The following is a 21,070-nucleotide window of genomic DNA, read 5'->3' on the forward strand; positions in this document are numbered from 1 at the left end:
TCCATCACCATCTCTATCCCTTTTATTTCTCTTGTTTTTATTCTGTTGCATCTTTTGTTTGATTCATTTTTATAAATCTAAAATCCATAAAAATCATCTCTGTTTCTGTTCTTGTTTTTTTCATAGTTTGCTTCTGTTCTTCATTTTTATAAATCCATAAAACTCATAAAAAGTTTCTTTTGTTTCAGGTACAGTTTTGACAGTTTTGATCCAAGCATCAAGTCCTTTCAAAACCAGTACCAAAATCGACCAGAATCTTATTCTCCAAGCCATTAGTTTGCAGCCTGGTTCCCAGCCTGTAACATTTGGTATCAGAGCCAAAGGCTCCAAAAGATTTGGTTATTTCTATCCTTTAGTTCATTTTGTTGTCTGTTTTGCATTTGCATCTTTTAAAAAAAAAAAAATTGTTCTTGCTGTTCTTGCTTGTTCTTGCTGTTCATCATAGTGTTCATCATAGGCTTGCTAGATCATTTCGTGGGTTGCATCATTTAGTTAACCTGTTTGTGCATCTTGGTCGATTTTGCTTTCCTTGTTTAGAGCTAATTGATCATGTTTGCATTTATTTGTTTCTGCATTTGCATTCATCATTTAGATTGATTGGTTGCATTAAAATCCTGATTAGAATCTCATTTAGTTTGCATTTATATTTTAGATCAATCATCATTTAAAAAAAAAAAAAAGATTTCAATCATCTTTAATTTTGATTTGCATTTAGTTTTCCAATCTTTTTCTTTTCCATTTTTAAACTTTGTCAAGTTTATTTCTTTCTTTTCAAACTTAAAAAAAAAAAAAAGATTTCAACTTTCCTTTTTAAAAATATTTCGAAATTAATTTTCATAAATCAAAAAAAAAAAAGATTTGCACTCATTCATTCATTTGCATTCAAGTTTGATCTTCTTTTCTTTTATTTCTTAAGTCCTTTCTTCTTTCTTCTTTCCTTCTTTCTTTGCCAATTCCCTTTGCACTTGATCTTCTTGTCTTTCTTATTTTCCAGGAGATATGGGAGACTTGAATGGTGCAGCTGAGATCAACACCCAACTCCAAGCCTTGCAGGCCGGACAAGCTCAGCTCACGGAAGCCCTCAATGCCTTGACTGCACAAATGACTCTTATGGGTCAGGGAAACCGGAACCAACCCAATGGCCAACCGGCTGCAAGAAGGTTCGGCCCTTACCTCAACCAGCCGCAGTCCGAGTCGGAGGAAGATGAGTCTGAGTATGAGCCACCAGATCGTGGAGGTGCAAACCAGGCCGCTCGAGGTGGGAGACGTGGTAGAGATGTAAGTCCTTACCAAAGGCGTGGAAGAGATGTGAGCCCTGATCCGAGGAGGGACAGAGACCGGAACGATGATGCGGCCTTCCAAAGAGGCAAGGACATCAAACTGAAGCCACCTACGTTCGCAGGAAAGGTGGATCCGGACGCTTACATCACATGGGAGAAGCGCATGGAATATATCTTTGAGTACTACAAGTACTCTGAGGCAAAGAAGATAGCTCTAGCCGCGGCCCAGCTTACTGATAATGCTCTATCCTGGTGGGATCGAGATGTTGCTAAGTCCGGACCAGTATGGAGAGCCCAAAACTGGATTGAGATGCGAACCAAACTCCGAGCGAGGTACATTCCATCACATTATCCTAGAGATTTACTAAAACGTTTTCGTAAGTTGTCTCAGGGAACTAAGTCCGTGGAGGAGTACTTTGAAGAGTTTGAGGCTCTAAGGAACCGATTGGAAGTGGACGAGTCTGAGGCGTCCATGATGTCCCAGTTCTTGGAGGGGCTGAACGATCGGATTGCACGGAAAGTGGAGCGCCAGCCATATGAGGACTTCAATGATCTCTTGCACTATGCCGTCCAGGCTGAGGTCCATATCAAGAGGAAGAATGCGGCCACTAGCCGGAGCAAACCTGCGTGGTCTCAACCAGGTTCCAAAGGTGCTGAAAAGAACAAGTCCATAGAAGTGGAGAACCGGTTCAAGAAGAACCAAGCTGACACAACCAGAGCCGGTTCATCTGACCAAGGTAAGGGTCAAGTTCAAAATCAGAGAACCCGTGATATTACTTGTTTTAAATGTCAGGGAAAAGGACACTATGCTAGAGATTGTCCGAACAAGAGAGTGATGGTCCTTAAGGCCGATGGGGAGTACGAGTCCCAAGATGAGGCTGAGTTGGAAACAGATGCGTCTGATGAGGAACTGGTCGATTATGCTGAGACTGGTGAGTTACTAGTGACCAGACGAGCCCTCAGTGCACTCTTTGATCCTGAAACCGTCCAAAGAGAAAACATTTTCCATACAAGATGTAGTGTGGAGCAAAAGGTATGTAGCTTGATCATAGATGGTGGTTCTTGTACTAATGTGGCTAGCAAGTATCTTGTTGATAAGCTAGGTTTGATCAAGACTCCACACCCGAGACCATACCGACTCAAGTGGCTCAATGATGAGACTGAGCTCAAGATAGCCGAGCAAGTTGTTGTGTCTTTTAGTATTGGCAGGTACCATGACCAGGTGAAGTGTGATGTTGTTCCTATGCAAGCCGGCCACATACTTCTTGGCAGGCCGTGGCAATTTGACAAGGAAACCATCCACCATGGTCGGACCAATGTCTACAGCTTCTGCCATAACAACAAGAAGCACAGCTTAGCTCCCCTTAGTCCACAAGAAGTCCATGATATGCAGAAATCAATGGACCAGGCTGGAAAGGTAAGTAAAACCAACCTTTATATGTCTTCAGGCCAAGTTCTTAAATCTTTATCTCGTGAGACGCAGGTGCTACTAATGGTCTTTAAGGAAGGTTGTTTTGCAGGTTTTGAGGCACAAGAGCTACCTGGCGAGATGCAAGACCTCATGGAGAAGTACAAGGACGTCTTCCCTGATGATATACCAGCCGGCTTGCCCCCCATCCGCGGCATTGAACATCAGATCGACCTTGTACCAGGCGCGCCACTGCCCAACCGAGCCGCTTACCGTGTTAACCCTGAAGAGGCCAAGGAGTTGGAGAGGCAGGTCCAAGACCTCATGGACAAAGGCTATATCCGTGAGAGCCTAAGTCCTTGTGCGGTCCCGGTCCTATTGGTGCCTAAGAAGGACGGAACATGGCGCATGTGTGTGGACTGCCGAGCCATCAACAACATAACCATCAAATATCGGTACCCTATACCTAGATTAGATGATATGTTGGATGAACTAAGTGGTTCTACTGTGTTTTCTAAGATTGATCTCAGGAGTGGATATCACCAAGTTCGTATGAAGGAAGGTGACGAGTGGAAAACCGCCTTCAAGACGAAACAAGGTTTGTATGAGTGGCTTGTGATGCCATTTGGCCTTACCAACGCCCCCAGCACATTCATGAGGCTTATGAACGAGGTTCTAAGGCCATACATCAGTAAGTTCGTGGTTGTGTACTTTGATGATATACTGATCTATAGTCAGAGCTTGTCCGACCATGTTTATCATGTAGAACAGGTGCTGAAGGCATTGAGGCAGGAGGGACTTTATGCTAACCTAAAGAAATGTGTGTTTTGTACTGATGAATTGGTTTTCTTAGGTTTTGTTGTGAGTTCACAGGGACTGAAGGTCGATGAAGAAAAGATCAAGGCGATCCAAGACTGGCCAACTCCGACCACAATAGGCCATGTCCGCAGTTTTCATGGTCTGGCCAGCTTCTATCGACGGTTTGTCAGGGATTTCAGTACCATTGCTGCCCCAATGACGTCTGTGATCAAGAAGAATGTATCCTTTACTTGGGGTCCTGCCCAGGAAGAGTCTTTTAACAGGCTTAAATATAGTTTGACTCATGCACCAGTCCTTACTCTGCCTAACTTCGATAAAACCTTTGAGATTGAATGTGATGCATCAGGTACAGGCATAGGAGCTGTGCTTACTCAAGGAGGCCGACCAGTAGCCTTCTTCAGTGAGAAATTGAGTGGAGCTGCCCTCAATTATCCCACCTACGACAAAGAGCTTTATGCTCTAGTGAGATCTCTTGAAACTTGGCAACATTATCTTTTGTCTAAAGAGTTTGTTATTCATACAGATCATGAGACTCTTAAGCACTTGAGAGGTCAGACCACACTCAAGAAGAGGCACCCCAGATGGTTAGAGTTTGTGGATACTTTCCCTTATGTGATTAAGTACAAGAAGGGCAAAGACAATGTGGTGGCCGATGCACTGTCCCGGAGACACACTCTTATCTCCACCATGGAAGCTAAGATCATGGGTTTTGAGTATATTAAGGACTCTTATATTACTGACCCTGATTTTCAAGAAGTTTTCAGGAAAACTACCAAGATGGCAGCCGGATCATATTACCAACAAGATGGCTTTTTGTTCAAGGAAAAGAAGTTGTGCATTCCCCAAGGTTCCATGCGGGAATTGCTGGTTCGGGAGGCCCATGGTGGCGGCCTCATGGGACATTTTGGTAGAGATAAAACTCTAAGTGTCCTAACTGACCATTTCTTTTGGCCAAACATGAGGAAGGACGTTGAGAACTTGTGCACCAAGTGCATTGTCTGCCTTAAGACAAAATCCAGGTCACATCCTTACGGTTTATACATGCCTTTACCTATTCCTGACCACCCTTGGGTAGATCTTTCTATGGACTTTGTGCTGGGCTTGCCCAAGATAGACCACAAGGATTCCATTTTTGTTGTTGTGGACAGGTTCTCCAAGATGGCTCACTTCATTGCTTGCAACACAACCAATGATGCCACCCAAATCGCCAACCTGTTCTTCAAAGAGGTGGTTCGTCTACATGGCATGCCTAGGACCATTGTGTCTGACCGAGACACCAAGTTCTTAAGCCATTTCTGGAAGACTTTATGGGGTAAACTTGGTACCAAGATGTTGTTCTCGACCACTTGTCATCCACAGACTGATGGTCAAACCGAGGTAGTAAACCGTACACTCTCTCAGTTATTGAGAGCTACGGTCGGTAAGAACTTAAGGAACTGGTTAACTTATCTGCCTTTTATTGAGTTTGCTTATAACCATGCTAGACACTCTACTACTGATCTTTCTCCTTTTGAAGTTGTCTATGGTTTTCAGCCTGAAACTCCTTTGGACCTTTCCACACTGCCCAGTCCTATGTACCGCAGTAGAGATGGAGCCAACAACGCGGAGTTTGTTAAGACCTTGCACCAAAAAGTCAAGGAGAGACTAGAAGCCAAGGCGGCCAAGGTCAAGGCGCGGGTCGACCAGAAGAGGAAGGAAGTGTTGTTTGAACCAGGAGACTTGGTGTGGCTACACATGCGGCCAGAAAGGTTTCCTGAAGCAAGGAAGTCCAAGCTATCACCTCGAGGGACTGGACCCTTCCGGGTTCTTGAAAAGATCAATGACAACGCTTATAAGCTTGATCTTCCAGGTGAGTTTAAGATTTCCCATACGTTCAATGTATCTGATTTGTCCCCTTTTCTTGCAGATGATGATGTTCTGAGGCCAGAACCTTTTCAAGAGGGAGGGAATGATGAGGCCATCCAAGTAGAGGTTCCCATAATCAGGCGCGGTCCGACCACTAGGAGTGGAACCAGGGCGATAAGGGAAGGGTTCTCCAAGGCGGTCCAACAAATCCTATATCAAGATGGACAAACCGACCAGAACCAGGTACTGATTGAAGAGATGGTCCAATTGAAGATACAAGACCAAGCCGGTTCAATTGAAGCTCAAGACTCAGCCGGTCCAATCCAATTCAGATCACTCGGCCAGAACCAAACCGGTTTCATCATCTCCACATTCAACCTTGGTCCTGAATCAATCTCCAATCCAACCGACCACATTGCTTCCGGTTCAGAGATATAGCCGACCACCAAAGTAAGTAGTATGTGTTGTACTCTTTTTCCTTCATCGGGTTTTGTCCCACTGGGTTTTCCCGATAAGGTTTTAATGAGGCAACAAGCAAGCATACTATGAGCTTTGGTTTAGGCATCTCAACCAGCAACCGGTTTTCTATTTTATTTTAATTTTATTTTGGTTTAAGACTTTGGGCATTTGTAAGCCTTTTATTTCTTTTGAGAGTTGGCCATTTGTTTGGGCCTTTTAAGACATTGTTGAGTCCACAAAGGGATGGCTTTAAAACCACTTGTGGCTGGCGATTTTTGGGGCTTAAGTCTTTTATGAAATTTGTTTTGCTTTTGCAAAGAAAACCCTAAGTCTTTCTAGTGTGAGAAGCAAGAGAGAGCAGCCTGAATCTTATCAAGCTCAAACCATCAAGCTTGTGGCGATTTTTCCTTCCATCAAACCCCCAACGATTTGCCTTGAGAGTGACATACATCCAGCAAGGCCAATCCCATCTTCTACTTATCATCCATCCACTGATCTGTTGAGAGAGACACACATCCAGCAACAGATTCCATCACCATCTCTATCCCTTTTATTTCTCTTGTTTTTATTTCTGTTGCATCTTTTGTTTGATTCATTTTTATAAATCTAAAATCCATAAAAATCATCTCTGTTTCTGTTCTTGATTTATTTTCATAGTTTTGCTTCTGTTCTTCATTTTTATAAATCCATAAAACTCATAAAAAGTTTCTTTTGTTTCAGGTACAGTTTTGACAGTTTTTGATCCAAGCATCAAGTCCTTTCAAGACCAGTGCCAAAATCGACCAGAATCTTATTCTCCAAGCCATTAGTTTGCAGCCTGGTTCCCAGCCTGTAACAGACTATGTGTGACATGGACTGAGGCTCATATGGATGGGTGTGACTAAGGTTCAAGAACATTATCACATTTTAAATGAAGCTTGGTGAGAGTAGTAAAGACGGTATGATTTCAACCAAAAAAACAGACAAACAAGAACGTGAAGAATGATGCTAAAAACAAACAAATAAAAACAGCACAACAGCAAGAGTTTGACGAGAGATTGTTTTAATAAAGACAAACTCTGTATGGCACCTTACTTTGTTCCTTCTCTGCATCTCGTTCCACCTCTTTACTCAAAAACCAGCAACACATAACCAGATCTTAGCTTAAAAAACAGATATCACAACACAAAGGACTCTGTTTTCATAATTATTCATTGCATAAAGCTCCTATGCACAGTTTAAGCTAAAATCTTTGAGACCCACAAGAGCCAACCAACCAAATGAGACTGTTGGATACAGAAAGTTCCGAACTTTACCGAGAGTATTGGAGACTTCTCGTCGCTCCAATTCGTTGATGCCCCTGACGAGAGTCTTCATCTGACTCACATCAAACCAAAAGTTTGAATCTTTATATGTGACCCATGATGAAGACAGAAACGAATTCGGTACCCGAGTTCTAAATCTGACTTTTTGAATGAAACACTAACGATTGATTCTACTACAACACACGATCGAAGCAAAACATCGTGTGAGACGATTAACAAATCTGTTGATTTCTTGAGAACAGAGATTGAAGCGGTGAAACAGTCTCTGAATCTTGAGCTCATCCACTCTCTGAAACTCCACCGCAGCTACCCTGTGATCAACCACGGCGAATCCCGAGCTCACCCATAGCTCTAGTCTTGAGCTCATCCGCTCTGAAACTCCACCATAGGTTCCCTGAGCTCACCTACGACGAATCCAGAGCTCATCCATGGCGAATCCAGAGCTCATCCACCATAGCTTCCCCGAGCTCATCCATGACGAATCCCGAGATCATCCATGGCAAATCCAGAGCTCACCGACGGCTCATCCCGAGCTCATCCACTATCAATTTCATTACAAGCTCTGGTTTCATCATCACACCATCGATCCTTTTTGATATTTTTTTGGAACTCTCAGCGTAAGGGTTTGAGCAATTGAGAAAGTTACAGTGGAGTTAGGAAAATAGATGAAATTAGGTTTCGTAAGGAATTAAGACGAAGAAGAATGAGAAAGACAAGTTTGGTGTAGTCAAGAGTGTTAGTGTCTTTTGACACATAAAATGTGTGTGACAAGGATAATGTGTCTCCAAGTGTAACTGAAAACTCATAAAGTGTCTCTAGGAGTAAATTTTTCTTCTATGAATTAACAATCAAACTCTACTTCTGACATGACACGCCTGCTTTCATATTCGTTGTTTTGCAGTTTGCAGCATAATATCTTATCATGAGCACTGATATCAGATAACTTTTTTTTTTTTGATCAAAGCACTGATATCAGATAACTATGCGTCAAAGCCACATGAAATCACCGAGACGGCAGTGTTGACAAGAGATTAACAGATCCAGAGAAAATATTTCAGCTTCAGCCTGTCTTCTTATGTTGCAGGGACTCCAACCGGAAGATGGACAATGCCAGCATCCTAGATTACCCAAGGAAATTTATATGCTAATTATTTATGGAACATTAACATCATAGATTAAAGCTTAAAGCTTCAGCTAATTAACCTAAATACTTTCACTAGTTCAGTAGAAGTTAAAGAGAGAGTTTTCCTTACGAGAGTCTGTCAGCTACGTAGAATATTGGAAGCCTCAATAAACTTGGGGTAACGATAGATTTTTCAGGTCCTGACCCTGTAGCAGTTAAAACAAACTGCGTACATTCTGTTAACACTGGTTTACAAGAATATAATGACGGAATCTCTGACAGTGAGTTATAGACTGAACGCAAGGTAGTTTACCAATGGAAACAGGATGGCCATAAGCGCTCCGCTCACAAGAGGCGAGAAAAAGAAAATGGCTAACACGCAGGGGCTTCCTGAAAAACCAAATAAAAAGCCAGCTTTCAGGTTTTTTCCATTTTACTAACGTCGCCAAAGGAATTAACCACGGAGAAAAGATTTACCAAAACCAGCAAAGAAGGCCCAGTTGGATTCAAAGAACTCAAGCCTTTTCTCGAGAGGAATCTCCAAGAAGTTCCACTTATATCTACGATAAGAACATTTATTTAATGAGTTTGAAGACACTAGGTAACTCTGTTTATTGGCATCGTTGTATAAGGTGAGAGAACAGAACATACTCGTAACAATAGTAGGCATACATCCATGAAAGAAGTAAGAAATTCAGTATCTTCCCAATGTATGGTATAACGCCAACAACATAAACCTAGTTTGCACAGCACATTGGTTAACATATCCGAAGGAAGGAATTATCGTATACATTGAATACATTCAAAGAAGGTTCACAAAGGTAAAACAATTTACCTCCATAAAGAAAAATGTCAGAAGTAGTATCGAATACACCTGCACTCCAATACCAATCATCACCCTGAAAATAATCATGGAACAAAAGAAAATTGGCTTAACACCTAAAATAGGTTTCAGCTTTTTTGATTTTGAAGAAGTGAATCGGTGGAGAAGTACCCTCCAAGACCAGAAGGTCTTTCAGCATTCGTCATGACCACTGACGCAGGAACTTCACATTGCCTGAATGTTTCTGCCGAGCTTGTGTCAGATTTTCCAATTGCCTCCAATCCATATTTTGCAACATCGTTATACCTGAAAGTCAGAAGGTCTTCATACCCTTAATGTTCACGACCAAGAAAAGGTGCTAAACATTCACAAGCCCAATCTTACAAGCTAAACAGTCTAAACAAACAAAGTTTACCGATTGCTCATAATAAAAATACTGGAAAAGTGAATAAATTTGTTTTCAACTAAGTCACATGGTAATAATAACAACACCGAGAAGCAAAATAAGAAAGCAAAGGTAAGGATGCAAGAAGGCTACCAGATGTTACTTAAGATGAAGCTGAGCATATACAGAGGATAGAACCAAAGAACCTGTAGTGTAATAAAAAAGTGTTGTTTCCAAGTCAGCTACTGGAGAAAGTTGATACACAACTCCAACGATAAACTACACTAAATCTGAAAAAGGTAGCAGTAAACTTACGTAAAATAGCTGCAAAAGACCACCCCGTAGAAAGGCATAAGATCCATTGTACGAACAGAAGTCTTGAGACGTGATAGGAGCGCATGGATTAGGTAATATCCACTGAAGGGCTGGATTAACAAACCACTTAAAGACGCCTAAACTAAACCAATTCAAAAAGGAAGATGTGAGAGTATTGAATCTTAAGACACCATCTGAAGAACTCTCAAGTCTCAACATCACAAAGAATCTTGACAAAGAGAAAAAAAAGGAACTCTTTTAATTGCAAGTTGATCGAACTCATCCCAAAATTCACTCTTTTTTTTCAAGACCATATCTAATCCTGATTTAAGGAAAGCGAAGGCTAAGTCGTTACCTTCCTAAGAAAATCAAACCATTCAAAAGAAAACACTGCCCCGTTCGTAATAGGAGCTTTCGCGACCTAATAGCAAACAAAACATATCGGGAAAAATTTATTGTGAGATTAGATGGAACTTTAAGTTTCTCAGGAAACAAAATCAGAGGAATCTACCTGTGACAGAGAATTACAACACGGTGGAGAGAACAAGCTTCTAGGAAACCCTCGAGCCAAAGCAGCATCACCTGCTTCAATTTTGCAATCATCTGCTATATTATCGGTTCTTCGAATTTCAAGTGTCAACGAGCGAACGGGATGAGAGAAGACGAGAATCAGACAAGTAACCCTCTTTAGGTTTTTTCTTCTAGAGTAAACTAGATGTATATCCTCATCCGATTAGTTTTTTCTATTTGTCAACCTTATAATTTTTATACAAGTGAAATCAGATACTTGACCCATTACAAGAGGCCCAATTAAAACCCAGCAATATATGATGCTTACCAATACACGTGCCTAATGAATATCCTTCTAGAGAAAACATCTTAAATTATTTTTCATCAATTCCTGCATGCATCTACGTCATCTATTCCTTTATTTCATTAGTTAATTTTCAAATTTTGATGAACTTTTGTCATGTATAAGAGGACAGAACTAGACAACATTATTTTTAACTATTGTTTGTATTTTTCTATATAGTTGCAATGGAGAGTCCTCATTTAAGTGGTGAAGAAAATGTTCCTGCTAGTCATGATGAATCTAGTTTGCAAGTCTCAGGTGGAACCAGTTTGTTAAGTCAGAATTCAGATGAGTTTTTAGCCGAGGAAAAAGATGCTCCAGTCAGCGATGGCGATGCTTCAGTAAGCGATGGCGATGCTTCTGTCGAAGATTTTGGTGAAAAAGACGACATAAGCAACTATGAGGATTGTCTTCAGATTGAAGATGTTGATGCTTTAGAGGCAAAAAATGAAAATCAGAATAACCATGAACTCTGTATTGGAATGGATTTTAGTTCTGATGAGTCCGCATATAAAGCTTATAGAAAATATGGAAGCAGTCATGGTTTTGACGTAAGGAGACAGCGGACTGCGAAAAAAAACAATAAGCTAGTAAGGATGGTTTATGTATGCTCAAAAGAGGGGTTTAGACAAGAACCAAAGGTCAATATATCATATTCACGACCAACCACAAGGTGTGGTTGTAAAGCTCGCATGTCTTGCTATCTTCAGAGTAATGGAAGATATAAGATTGTGACTTTTGAGCCGAACCATAACCATGATTTAGTGAGAACACCTATGAAGCATTTGCTGAAGAGTAACCGAGCAATCTCTATCTCTCAGAAATAACATGCTGATGATGCTGATATGTCTGGAATTTCAGCAAAAGCAACCGTTGAAATGATGAGTAGAGAAGTTGGGGGGCAAGCAAATCTGGGTTTTATGCATAAAGACCTGAAAAACTACATATATCGTAAGCGAATGGCAGCAATGGAAAAGGGAGATGCTGGAGCTGTTTTGGAGTACTTTCAAAAAAAGAAAGAGGAAAATGCATCTTTTTTTTACTCAATGCAACTCGATGAGGACGATATGATCACTAATATCTTTTGGGCGGATGATCGGTCAATTAGTGATTACAATCTTTTTGGAGATGTTGTTTGCTTTGATTCAACTTACAAGACCAACGAATATGACAGACCCTTTGCTCCATTTGTCGGCGTCAATCATCATAAGCAAACTATTGTGTTTGGTGCTGCTCTCTTATATGATGAAACCACAGAGTCTTTTGAGTGGCTTTTTCAGACTTTTCTTGGAACAATGTCTGGAAAACAACCGCAAACAATTCTTACAGACCAATGTGCAGCAATGGCAAATGCAATAGGAAAAGTACTCCCTGAAACAAAACACAGGTTATGTGTTTGGCATATTTACCAGAATGCGGCAAAAAGGTTGAGTCGTGTATTTCATGGACCAGACCAGTTTGTCACAGATTTCAGAGATTGTGTAGATGACCATGAGAATGAAGCAGAGTGGTTATCAGCTTGGAGTGAAATGCTCGAGAAGCATGGATTGACAGAGAATAAATGGTTGAAGAATTTGTTTGAGTTGAGAGAAAAATGGGCAAGAGTATATGGTCGTCAAACTTTTACAGCCGATATGATGAGCACACAGCGTAGTGAAAGTATGAATAATATTTTGAAAAAATACTTGAAGGGAAGTTATAACTTGTTGCGCTTCTTTACACACTATGAGAGAGCATTGGATGATCGGCGATTTAAAGAATTAACTGCTGACTTCGGCATGATGCATACCTCACCGGTCTTATCGGCTCCTGTAGAAATGCTGCAACATGCAGTGGACGTGTATACACCAGAAGTCTTTACCTTGTTCCAGAAGGAATACACAGCTATTGGTGATTATGTTGCCAAGAGGGTCAACAAGTCTGAGATGGTAAGTGCTGAATACAATGTATCTTTTCGTGGTGTTGGGAGAAATCATTTGGTTACTTATGTTGCTGGAGACGAAACGATACATTGTAGTTGTATGAAGTTTTCTTTTGCTGGAATCTTATGTCGTCATGCGTTAAAAGTGTTGGCCAAGAAGGATGTTAGAAGAATTCCACCTGCCTATATTTTGAATCGATGGAGTAAAGAGGCTAAAGCACGAACCATACCTTTTTATCATTCAGCGAACCCTAATGATACAGTGAAGGAATCAATCGGAAAGCGATATAGTCATATATGTCGTACTTTCCGGGAGATAGCATCTGTTGCTGCTGAACATATAGAACTGACGGGCTGTGCAGATGAAGCTGCCTTTCAGTTGCTTGACAAATTGAAGGAAAAGAAAAAAGAACTTGTGAAAGCTAATAAATGGATACTCCCTGCCTCTGATTTGGAACTTGTGGAAGAAGAAGACGAAGTTTTAAATGCACGTGGAATAAAAAGAAAAAATCCTCCTGGACGACCAAAGAACAAAAAAGTTGGACGCCATGGTCGATATTTGAGTGTGCTTGAAACGAAAAATCGTGGTATATCAAAATCATCCAACAATGGTACAGCAAAAAAGAAGTTGTCGTTTCAGGTATTTGATCTATTTTTGTTTGTCCAATCTTCATTGAATATCGCGACTTAATCAATCTTTATATTTCAGGACACCAGTCTTCCTCCTGATACACAGTTATCTGTTGTTTCTGCCACTAGTCCGATCTCATACAATGAACCTTCTTTCTCACAACTGCTCGAGGTTAATACTTCATTCTTAATACTATTATATTTGAATTCTGTCATTTTTTTAATTATTTTATGTCTCATATTTTGTAGGAATTTGACAAGAATCGTGATGGATCATCGTAATACTCTGATTTTTTAAATGTGAAAGCAGACATTAATTATGTTTTTGTTTTCGTTCTTACTTTTGGTGTTTCTACTTTCTAGCATATTCTTGTTTTTACACTTATTATTATCTTCAAAAACTCAAGACTATATTCAGCTTACGTCTCTGATGAACCTTTAGCAAAGCACACACAATGTTTCAACACTTCGTAGAATAAACTAAACAAAATAAACATAAGAATAGAAAGAAATACACTAGATGTTGATGTTGGAACATTGGCAGGTTTAATAAGGTTGACCTTGGCGATCTTGGAGAACTATCTCAAGCAACAATATGGAAGCTTCACAAGCTAAAAAGGCTGAAGAAACTAAATTAGGCTGCAACCAGAAATGAATTTCAGCACCCATTGATTAGAGCATTAACTCAACTACTCTCGCCAGCCTCTCCAGTCTCCATCATCTTTAGTTTCTCTTGTTCACTCACTTACTCTCTGTTTTTGTTCTCACAGTCACAATTCTTCTTCACTCTTCTGTTTCTTGCCACTCAGAGCTCTTCTTCTTCTTCTTCCTTCTTTAACAAAGCTGTTCATAAATTCCTAATTGCCTTACAACCTGATGGATCCATTGCTCACTATTACAGCTAAAATAAATAAACACAGCAAATACTTGAAAGTTATCTGGTAAAAATCAGTGCAAGACAAGATGGGGAAAAAGAGATTGATAGGCTCAAGAAGCCTGACAGCAATATCAAGACCATTGTTAGCATCATGAACTAGCTCTTGTGGAAGCCTTGTCGTCCCAAACGTTCCTCCCATCTTCGTCTTCACGTCATATATTCCAGCCGAGTGCCATCTGCAGTGACATATACGCATCATCATCACGTTCACTAGACAAAACCTGTCACAAGTTCAAACCCAAAACAGCCCGAGAGGTCAGCCCGAGAGTGGAGAGGTCATTGTTGTCTCCAAACAAAAACAAAAGCTATTTTACTGAGAGGTCAGCCTGATCTCTCGAAGAAGCAGACAGAGACTTGCGTTACAAGGTTTAAGAAGAGAAGAAGAGCAGCCAGAGCTAAAGCCCAAGTTAAGGAACAATTGAAACGTTCACAAATCTGAATATCATTCAGGAATCATCACGAGGTTAATTATGTTAATTGAGTGATGACTTAACTTGAACCTGTAAGTTACATGAAGAATTATTTAGGAGTCTATGGGATGAAGAAGAAGAAAAAGCAGATCGATGATGAAGAAGACGTTAACGGCGCCGTGTCTCACGTTAATTCCTTTTTTTTTGTCAAGGTATTTTTTTTTTCTTTAATTATAAAACATTTTTTAACTAATCCTATGTGGCAATTTAATTGGTTTAGAGAAGTGAGGTGAATTATACCATTCACCTTAGGGGTGAAGGCAAGTTTTGTTCACATAGGATTAGTCAAAAAAAAGTAAAATTTAAAGAAAAAAAAGAAAATCGCATAAAAAAAAGACGTCAATTAACTTAATGCTGTTGTCTGGCTGTTTCAACTTTTAACGCAGAGGCTTCTTCTCGATCCCTAAAAAAACAGAGATTGTGGATTTCAAACAGAGATTCAAGATAGGTTTTGCATCGGTACTTTGCTACTCTCTTTTATCCTCTTTCAAATTCTAGAATTGATATTTTTTTATCAGGTCAATTCGTTAGAGCAATATAATTATTCTCAACTTTAATTATTGTTTTTTACATATCTCAGGATCATATAGTTTTTTAGAGTTGTTAAATTTTCTTTAGTCACACATATGTATGATCATAGTAATAGGAAAAAACAATAAAAGGAATAGAGGAGGTTACGGATGTTTTGTTGCTTACTTTGCCAGTGTTTATATTTGTTTTTTTTTTTTGAATGAATGCTAAATTTATTCAAAAAAGTCTTATTACATCAGATGCATACTGTTTAGTTTAAAGAAAGAAAACGACACTTTTACATTCTATAACTGAACTAGAGTTGCATCAAATCTTCCATCCCTTTGAGCCCTTTCTTTCGCATCACACTGATCTTGTTTCTGATCTCCTTATCAAGCATTCTTTTAATGACTAGCAAAGGCAATAACTTATCACCATGCCTAACTTTATTGCGAACTCGCCACACTTCATAAAGAACCGCTTGAAGAGAGTACCTGATAAGAAAAAGACTCTTCTTCTCTCTCGATGTATCACCAACTACTACCATAATCTCCTCCCATCGATTAGTATACGAACTCCCCATAACACCTTTAGCTATAAACTCTCAGATTTGAGCTGAGTAATCACATTCAAAGAAAAGATGGTCTTTCGTCTCCTTTGTGGACTTACAAAGCACACAAGTTTCATCAAGCCCTCTGCTCCATTTAGCCACTCTGTCTAGAGTAGACAATCTATCTAGCGAAGCTAGCCAAGCTATAAATGCATATTTCGGAGTAGCTTGTGAAATCCAAATACCTTTAGCCCAAGCACAAGAAGGTTTGTTTACTCTCAACTGCTTCCAAGTTTCTTGAGTAGAAAACCTCTGCTTGTAACCCGACTTCCCTTGCCAAACACCAACATCCTTACTCTCTGAATCAAGCCTGCTATGAATGTTACTCAGCTCATCTTCAATCTCATTCAGAATACGCACCCGATGTCTTCTTCTTCTCCTAACACATAACACAGCTTCCTCCACCGTTGCATACTTCTTCACCCCCATGTCAATAACACCTCTGTCTCAAAGTAAGTCAAACAGAACTCCACGCATCGACCAATGATCATACCAAAATGAAGTATGCTTGCCATTACCCAACTCCTTCTTATAGAATACCTTCGCCACTTCTCTTAGCTTCAACATCTTCCTCCACATCCAAGACCCAACTTGTGGGTTTATTTTAACTTCTCAAAAGCTTCTTCCCTTCAAAAGATTTTCACAAATCCATTTACCCCACAGTGAATCACCAGTTAGCATTCTCCAGATTAACTTGAGCCCATAGACTTTGTTTACTTCTCTCAGATCACGGATTCCTAGCCCACCCTCACTCTTAGTACAACAGACATCCCTCCAAGCCACCTTAGCGTTAGAAGATTTTAGAATAGGACCCGTCCATAGGAAAGCCGAGCAGATTTTCTCCACCTCTTTAATACAACTGCAAGGAACACGAAAGACTGCAATCCATAAGTTCACTATACTGATAAGTACAGAGTTTAGGAGTTGTAGTCTACCAGCATATGACAAGAATCTGCAAGTCCAAGTGCTTATCTTGCTTCTGACATGTTCCAAGAGAGGATAATAGTCTTGTTTCCTCATTGCCTGAGTCATAAGAGGGAGACCCAAGTAACGCACCGGTAATTCACCTTCTGCAAATTTGAAATTCGTCAAAATACTTCTCTTCTCCTCCACTGAGACCCCCGCCATGAAGATAGTAGATTTTTCCACACTTATACTCAACCCTGACCAGACTTCAAACTCATCAAAGACCGACAGAGCTCCCTGAACTGATTCCCTTGAGCCTTCAATAAAGACCATAAGGTCATCTGCGAAACAGAGATGAGTAAGAGATAGCTTTTTGCAACCCATATGAACCTTAAACCTTCTCTCCACCAGCGCTTTATTCAGTTTCAATGAGAGCACATTCATGCAGAGTACAAATAAGTACGGGGAAAGAAAACACCCTTTCCGCAATCCTCTAGTGCTTTGATAGTAACCCGCAAGATCGCCATTTACTTGTACCGAGAAGGAGGGACTAGTGATGCACAATTCAATCCAATGAACAAACTTCTCAGGAAACCCAAGTGCACATAAACTGTTCAGAACAAAATTCCATTGCACCGAGTCGAAGGCTTTGGAGATGTATATCTTCATAAGACAGTGTGGGCTAACATCTTCCTTATGATAGTCTTTGACAAGCTCTGAAGCTAAAAGAACATTCTCCATAAGTAAACGCCCCTGAACAAACGCTGACTGATTTTCAAGAATGACCCGAGGCAGAATTTTCTTCAGACGGTTAGCCAAAATCTTCGAAACAACCTTATAACGACATTACAGCAAGCTGTCGGCCTGTAATCTTTCATTTCAAGAGAGTTTAACCGCTTGGGAACTAAAGCCAGGATGGTAGAGTTCACTCCTTTAGGGAGAAAGCCATACCTGAAGACAGATTGAACTGAAGTCACAAAGTCTTTTCCCAAAACTGACCAAGTAGTCCTGAAGAATTCTGCCGGGAATCCATCTGGACCTGGTGATTTATTATTTGGCATAGCAAATAACACCTTGCGGACCTCCTCTTCAGATACCTCAGATTCCAACAGGTTACAATCCTGCAGCGTACATCTGAAATCAGTCAAGTCCTACAGCTCCTCTACAGAGATACCCTGATAACTATCAGGATTCCTATTCAGAAACTCCATGAAGAACCTCTCTGCCTCCTTCTTTATTCCTTCATGGGTATTGACAACATTTCCATCTTGGCATCTAACTTCTCTTATCAAGTTTTGAGCTTGTCTTGACTTTATTGCACGGTGAAACGTCTTGTTATTTTGATCTCCTACATCCAACCAATGCAATTTTGCTTTCTGCTTCAGATGATCTTCTTCAAGACTAGCAATATGTATCCATTCTCCATAAGCTTCAGCTTCATCACGAATAGTATCCTCAGTAGGGCATAGCAAAGTAGCATTATGTTTCTCACATAATACACCATAAGCTGCTTTAGCTCTTTTAGTTAAATTGCCCATCTTCTCACGACCCAACTCTCTAAGAAGAGGTTTAATATCCTTCAGTTTCTTGGAGAACCGATACATCGCCGAAGTTGAATGAAAAAACCTCACTGTAGAATCCCAGTAGTCTTTGACCAAAGGCAAGAATGACGGAATACTACTCATGGCATTTACATATTTGAAAGGCTTCTTGATTCTTTCACTAGGAGGGAAGAGCTGAATCTTGCACCTCATATGATCAGAACAGCCTCCTGGTTCAAAGATTGAATATGCATTGCTGAAACGATGGAGAGCCTCCTCATTTAGCAACACACGATCCAATTTTTCGCAGATGACTCCTTCATCCCTCTTGTTGCACCATGTATACTGAGGACCTTGATAAGCCATATCAGTTAGCCGGCAACGAAGAACAGTGCTCTGAAAGTCTCTCATTCCAGCAGGAACCCTCCCCGTACTAGCAAACATCGAGCTTTCATTACCTTCCAAGATCTCGTTGAAGTCACCCATTATCATCCATGATTTATTAGTAAAACAAGGAGAATTCTGGTGATGAACAATATCTTCCCAAAGTGCTTTCCTCTCCTCCACTAGATTACTTGCATAAACACTTGTACAATAGAATTCCTCCTCTTCATTCAGTTCCACCATAACAGTAACCAACTGATCCGATTTATATACTGGCGTAATACGGACCATCTCTCTCCACATAAACCAAATCCTTCCACCTCTACTATCTTCATAATTAGTAATAGACGACCAATCTCTAAACACAGTACTCGAAATTTTCTCAGCTTTACCTTCCTTCATCCTTGTTTCCAACAGACACCCAAACCTCATATCATTGCTGCGTACACTCACTGACGACGGAATGCTTCAAAGTTTTATTCAATCCGCGCACATTCCAAAAGAAACTCGCCATGGTTAGAGTTTGCATCTAGAAGACCTTTTGCCCTTAGAATTTGCATCCTGAGCTGTAGCCTTCTGGACTCTCTTCCCCCCCCCCCCTTTTTGCTCTACTGCCTTCTCTTTATCCTTAACCTTCTGATCCAAAATCTCATCTTCTAACAGATCACCCTCCCTTATATCACTTACCTCTTCATACTCATTATTTACTTCCTCCTCCTCAAGCGGGTTATCAACTAGAACTTCACCTTCTTCAACCTCATCCAAACACAGAACAGAGTATTTCGAAGCAGAAATCTGAACGACTACTTCCTCACGATGTGGCGTTTTCAGTTGTGACCTACCCACTTTGTCTGGTGATACAGTGGACCAGTCCTCTTCTCCCCCCTCCTTGCTCACTGAAGCTCTCACCTCACTAGCAATACTTGGCAACTCATGAACCTTCTTCAACCCTACCGACTCAGAAACAACATCCATATCCATCTGTGCTACAACTCTATCAGTAGACTTTAGAGCACTCTCCCCTTTAGCACTCAAATCCCCTTGCTTCTTCTCACGTTTCTTCATCACACACACCTTCTCCGTATGGCCCCATTTCTCACACAAACTGCATCGAGACGGCAACCATGGATAGTAAAACTCAGCTGTGAACTCCTTCCCTTCTATTACAAACTTAATCTCTTTTGGTAGCGTTTTTGATACATCTACATTGACGAAAACTTTTGCCTCCTCAAAGTTTGAACAAGCTAGAGTCTCCAGATGTAGATGCACTGGAAAGCCCACAGTACTCGTCATAAAACTCAAAGCCTCCCAAGAAAACATATGAAGAGGAACCTTCCGCAAGTGAACCCACATCGGAATGGCCTCCTCCTCTTGCTTCTCTTCTTCAGTTTTAGGTGTCCATTTCTTCGCAATCATAGGAACCCCAGCTATATTCCACATCCCTCTCTTGATAACCTTCTCACGAAACCTCGAGTTTTTGATCTTGAATCTCATAGTTGTAGCATTAACATCATAGACCTCCACCTTGGCTGTATCATCACCATAGCTCCAGATTTTGTTCACCACCATATGAAATTTCGCTAAATGGGGCGCTATGTCGAGAAACTTACCCACAACGAAATCCTCCCACAACGGAGTAACATCAGAGAGAACATCATCGGGTATCACCACCTTGTTCTTGCCATCCACCGATTTAATCTCCACATCGTACTTTTTTAGACTCCTTCTTTCCTGCGCCACCGAAACCCATTTCTCCGATCTCAGATTCACACCCTTTGATTGCCTCGCTCCCTGTAGATCCTCTTCACAATCCTTCTGAATCCCCCGATTATCCTCTGGCGGTGCATATGAGCCCGGCGAAGCCGCCAAAACCATCGGAAAAGCCTTCGTCACAATCGCTCTCGATATCGCCTAAAAAATCGCCTTCAAAATATAATGTGAGATGGGTTCAAGAGGGATCGAATCCAGATTTTCCAGTGTTTGTATTTGACTTTCTAAAAGGGAATAATATTTTATGTTCGATGAGAGATCAGTGAACGCTTCTGTGTTTTTCAACTTTTATACTTTTAATAAATGATTATATGTAGACTACAAAACTGTGTTTGTTGTGTTTAATGTCTGAAATCTAAGATTCTTAAACTTGTTATATTATTCAAACTTATTTAACTATTCAGTTTTGAAAGGAAAAAAAAAACTATACTAGGTTGACAAATTGGAACTAATATACTAAATTGTAGTTACTGATACTTTTACGTCTTAGGAATATATTGTTCTTGGACACAGTCTAGCCGTGAGAAGGCATTAAATTGATGTCGTTTATGACTGAATAAGGTCAGATCGTGATATATGATAAAAGTTGATGATTGGCATTAATTTGATGTGTTTTATTATTTAGAATCTCTATTAAAATAAAGTCCAAATTGCTATATGTTATCTAAGATAATTTCTAACTTGTGTTTCTATTTTGTTATATAGTTGCAATGGAGAATAGTCATTTAAGTGGTCAAAAAATTGATTTCGCTAGTCAAGATGAATCTAATTTGCAAG

The 21,070-nt window shown here is 40.3% G+C and overlaps 4 protein-coding genes and 1 long non-coding RNA gene across 6 annotated transcripts; 1 reads left to right on the forward strand and 4 right to left on the reverse strand.

Annotated features, from left to right (window-relative positions):
• Positions 1–7,816: 7,816 nt before the first annotated feature.
• On the reverse strand, positions 7,817–10,508 carry LOC108825808 (protein EI24 homolog). Of its 2 annotated transcripts, none has more exons than XM_056994629.1 (11): positions 10,273–10,508; positions 10,117–10,182; positions 9,762–9,903; positions 9,600–9,652; positions 9,233–9,367; positions 9,074–9,137; positions 8,890–8,975; positions 8,716–8,798; positions 8,552–8,628; positions 8,369–8,444; positions 7,817–8,233 (listed from the first exon to the last, which is right to left on the reverse strand). In XM_056994629.1, exons 1-10 carry the CDS (start codon positions 10,362–10,364, stop codon positions 8,403–8,405), a joined length of 840 nt encoding a protein of 279 aa, XP_056850609.1. In that variant the 5' UTR covers positions 10,365–10,508; the 3' UTR covers positions 7,817–8,233; positions 8,369–8,402. The 2 variants fall into 2 exon arrangements, with proteins under 2 accessions (XP_056850609.1, XP_018454662.2); XM_018599160.2 differs by having other exon boundaries at positions 8,369–8,463.
• A 349-nt stretch (positions 10,509–10,857) lies between these two features.
• LOC108833417 (protein FAR1-RELATED SEQUENCE 5-like) lies at positions 10,858–13,585 on the forward strand. Its single transcript, XM_056994398.1, has 3 exons — positions 10,858–13,175; positions 13,245–13,337; positions 13,415–13,585. Exons 1-3 carry the CDS (start codon positions 11,460–11,462, stop codon positions 13,445–13,447), a joined length of 1,842 nt encoding a protein of 613 aa, XP_056850378.1. The 5' UTR covers positions 10,858–11,459; the 3' UTR covers positions 13,448–13,585.
• Positions 13,586–13,641: 56 nt separating this feature from the next.
• On the reverse strand, positions 13,642–14,698 carry LOC108833415 (uncharacterized). Its single transcript, XR_001946689.2, has 2 exons — positions 14,597–14,698; positions 13,642–14,323 (listed from the first exon to the last, which is right to left on the reverse strand). It is a non-coding gene; the product is annotated as an uncharacterized LOC108833415 (long non-coding RNA).
• A 700-nt stretch (positions 14,699–15,398) lies between these two features.
• On the reverse strand, positions 15,399–16,121 carry LOC108833411 (uncharacterized). Its single transcript, XM_056994820.1, has 2 exons — positions 15,752–16,121; positions 15,399–15,676 (listed from the first exon to the last, which is right to left on the reverse strand). Exons 1-2 carry the CDS (start codon positions 16,119–16,121, stop codon positions 15,399–15,401), a joined length of 648 nt encoding a protein of 215 aa, XP_056850800.1.
• Positions 16,122–19,039: 2,918 nt separating this feature from the next.
• LOC108833412 (uncharacterized) lies at positions 19,040–20,398 on the reverse strand. Its single transcript, XM_018606839.2, has one exon. The coding sequence runs from the start codon at positions 20,396–20,398 to the stop codon at positions 19,040–19,042; it is 1,359 nt and encodes a 452-aa protein (XP_018462341.2).
• Positions 20,399–21,070: the final 672 nt, after the last annotated feature.

This window comes from Raphanus sativus, chromosome 9 (genome assembly GCF_000801105.2).
Source record: "Raphanus sativus cultivar WK10039 chromosome 9, ASM80110v3, whole genome shotgun sequence".
Lineage (NCBI taxonomy): Eukaryota > Viridiplantae > Streptophyta > Magnoliopsida > Brassicales > Brassicaceae > Raphanus > Raphanus sativus.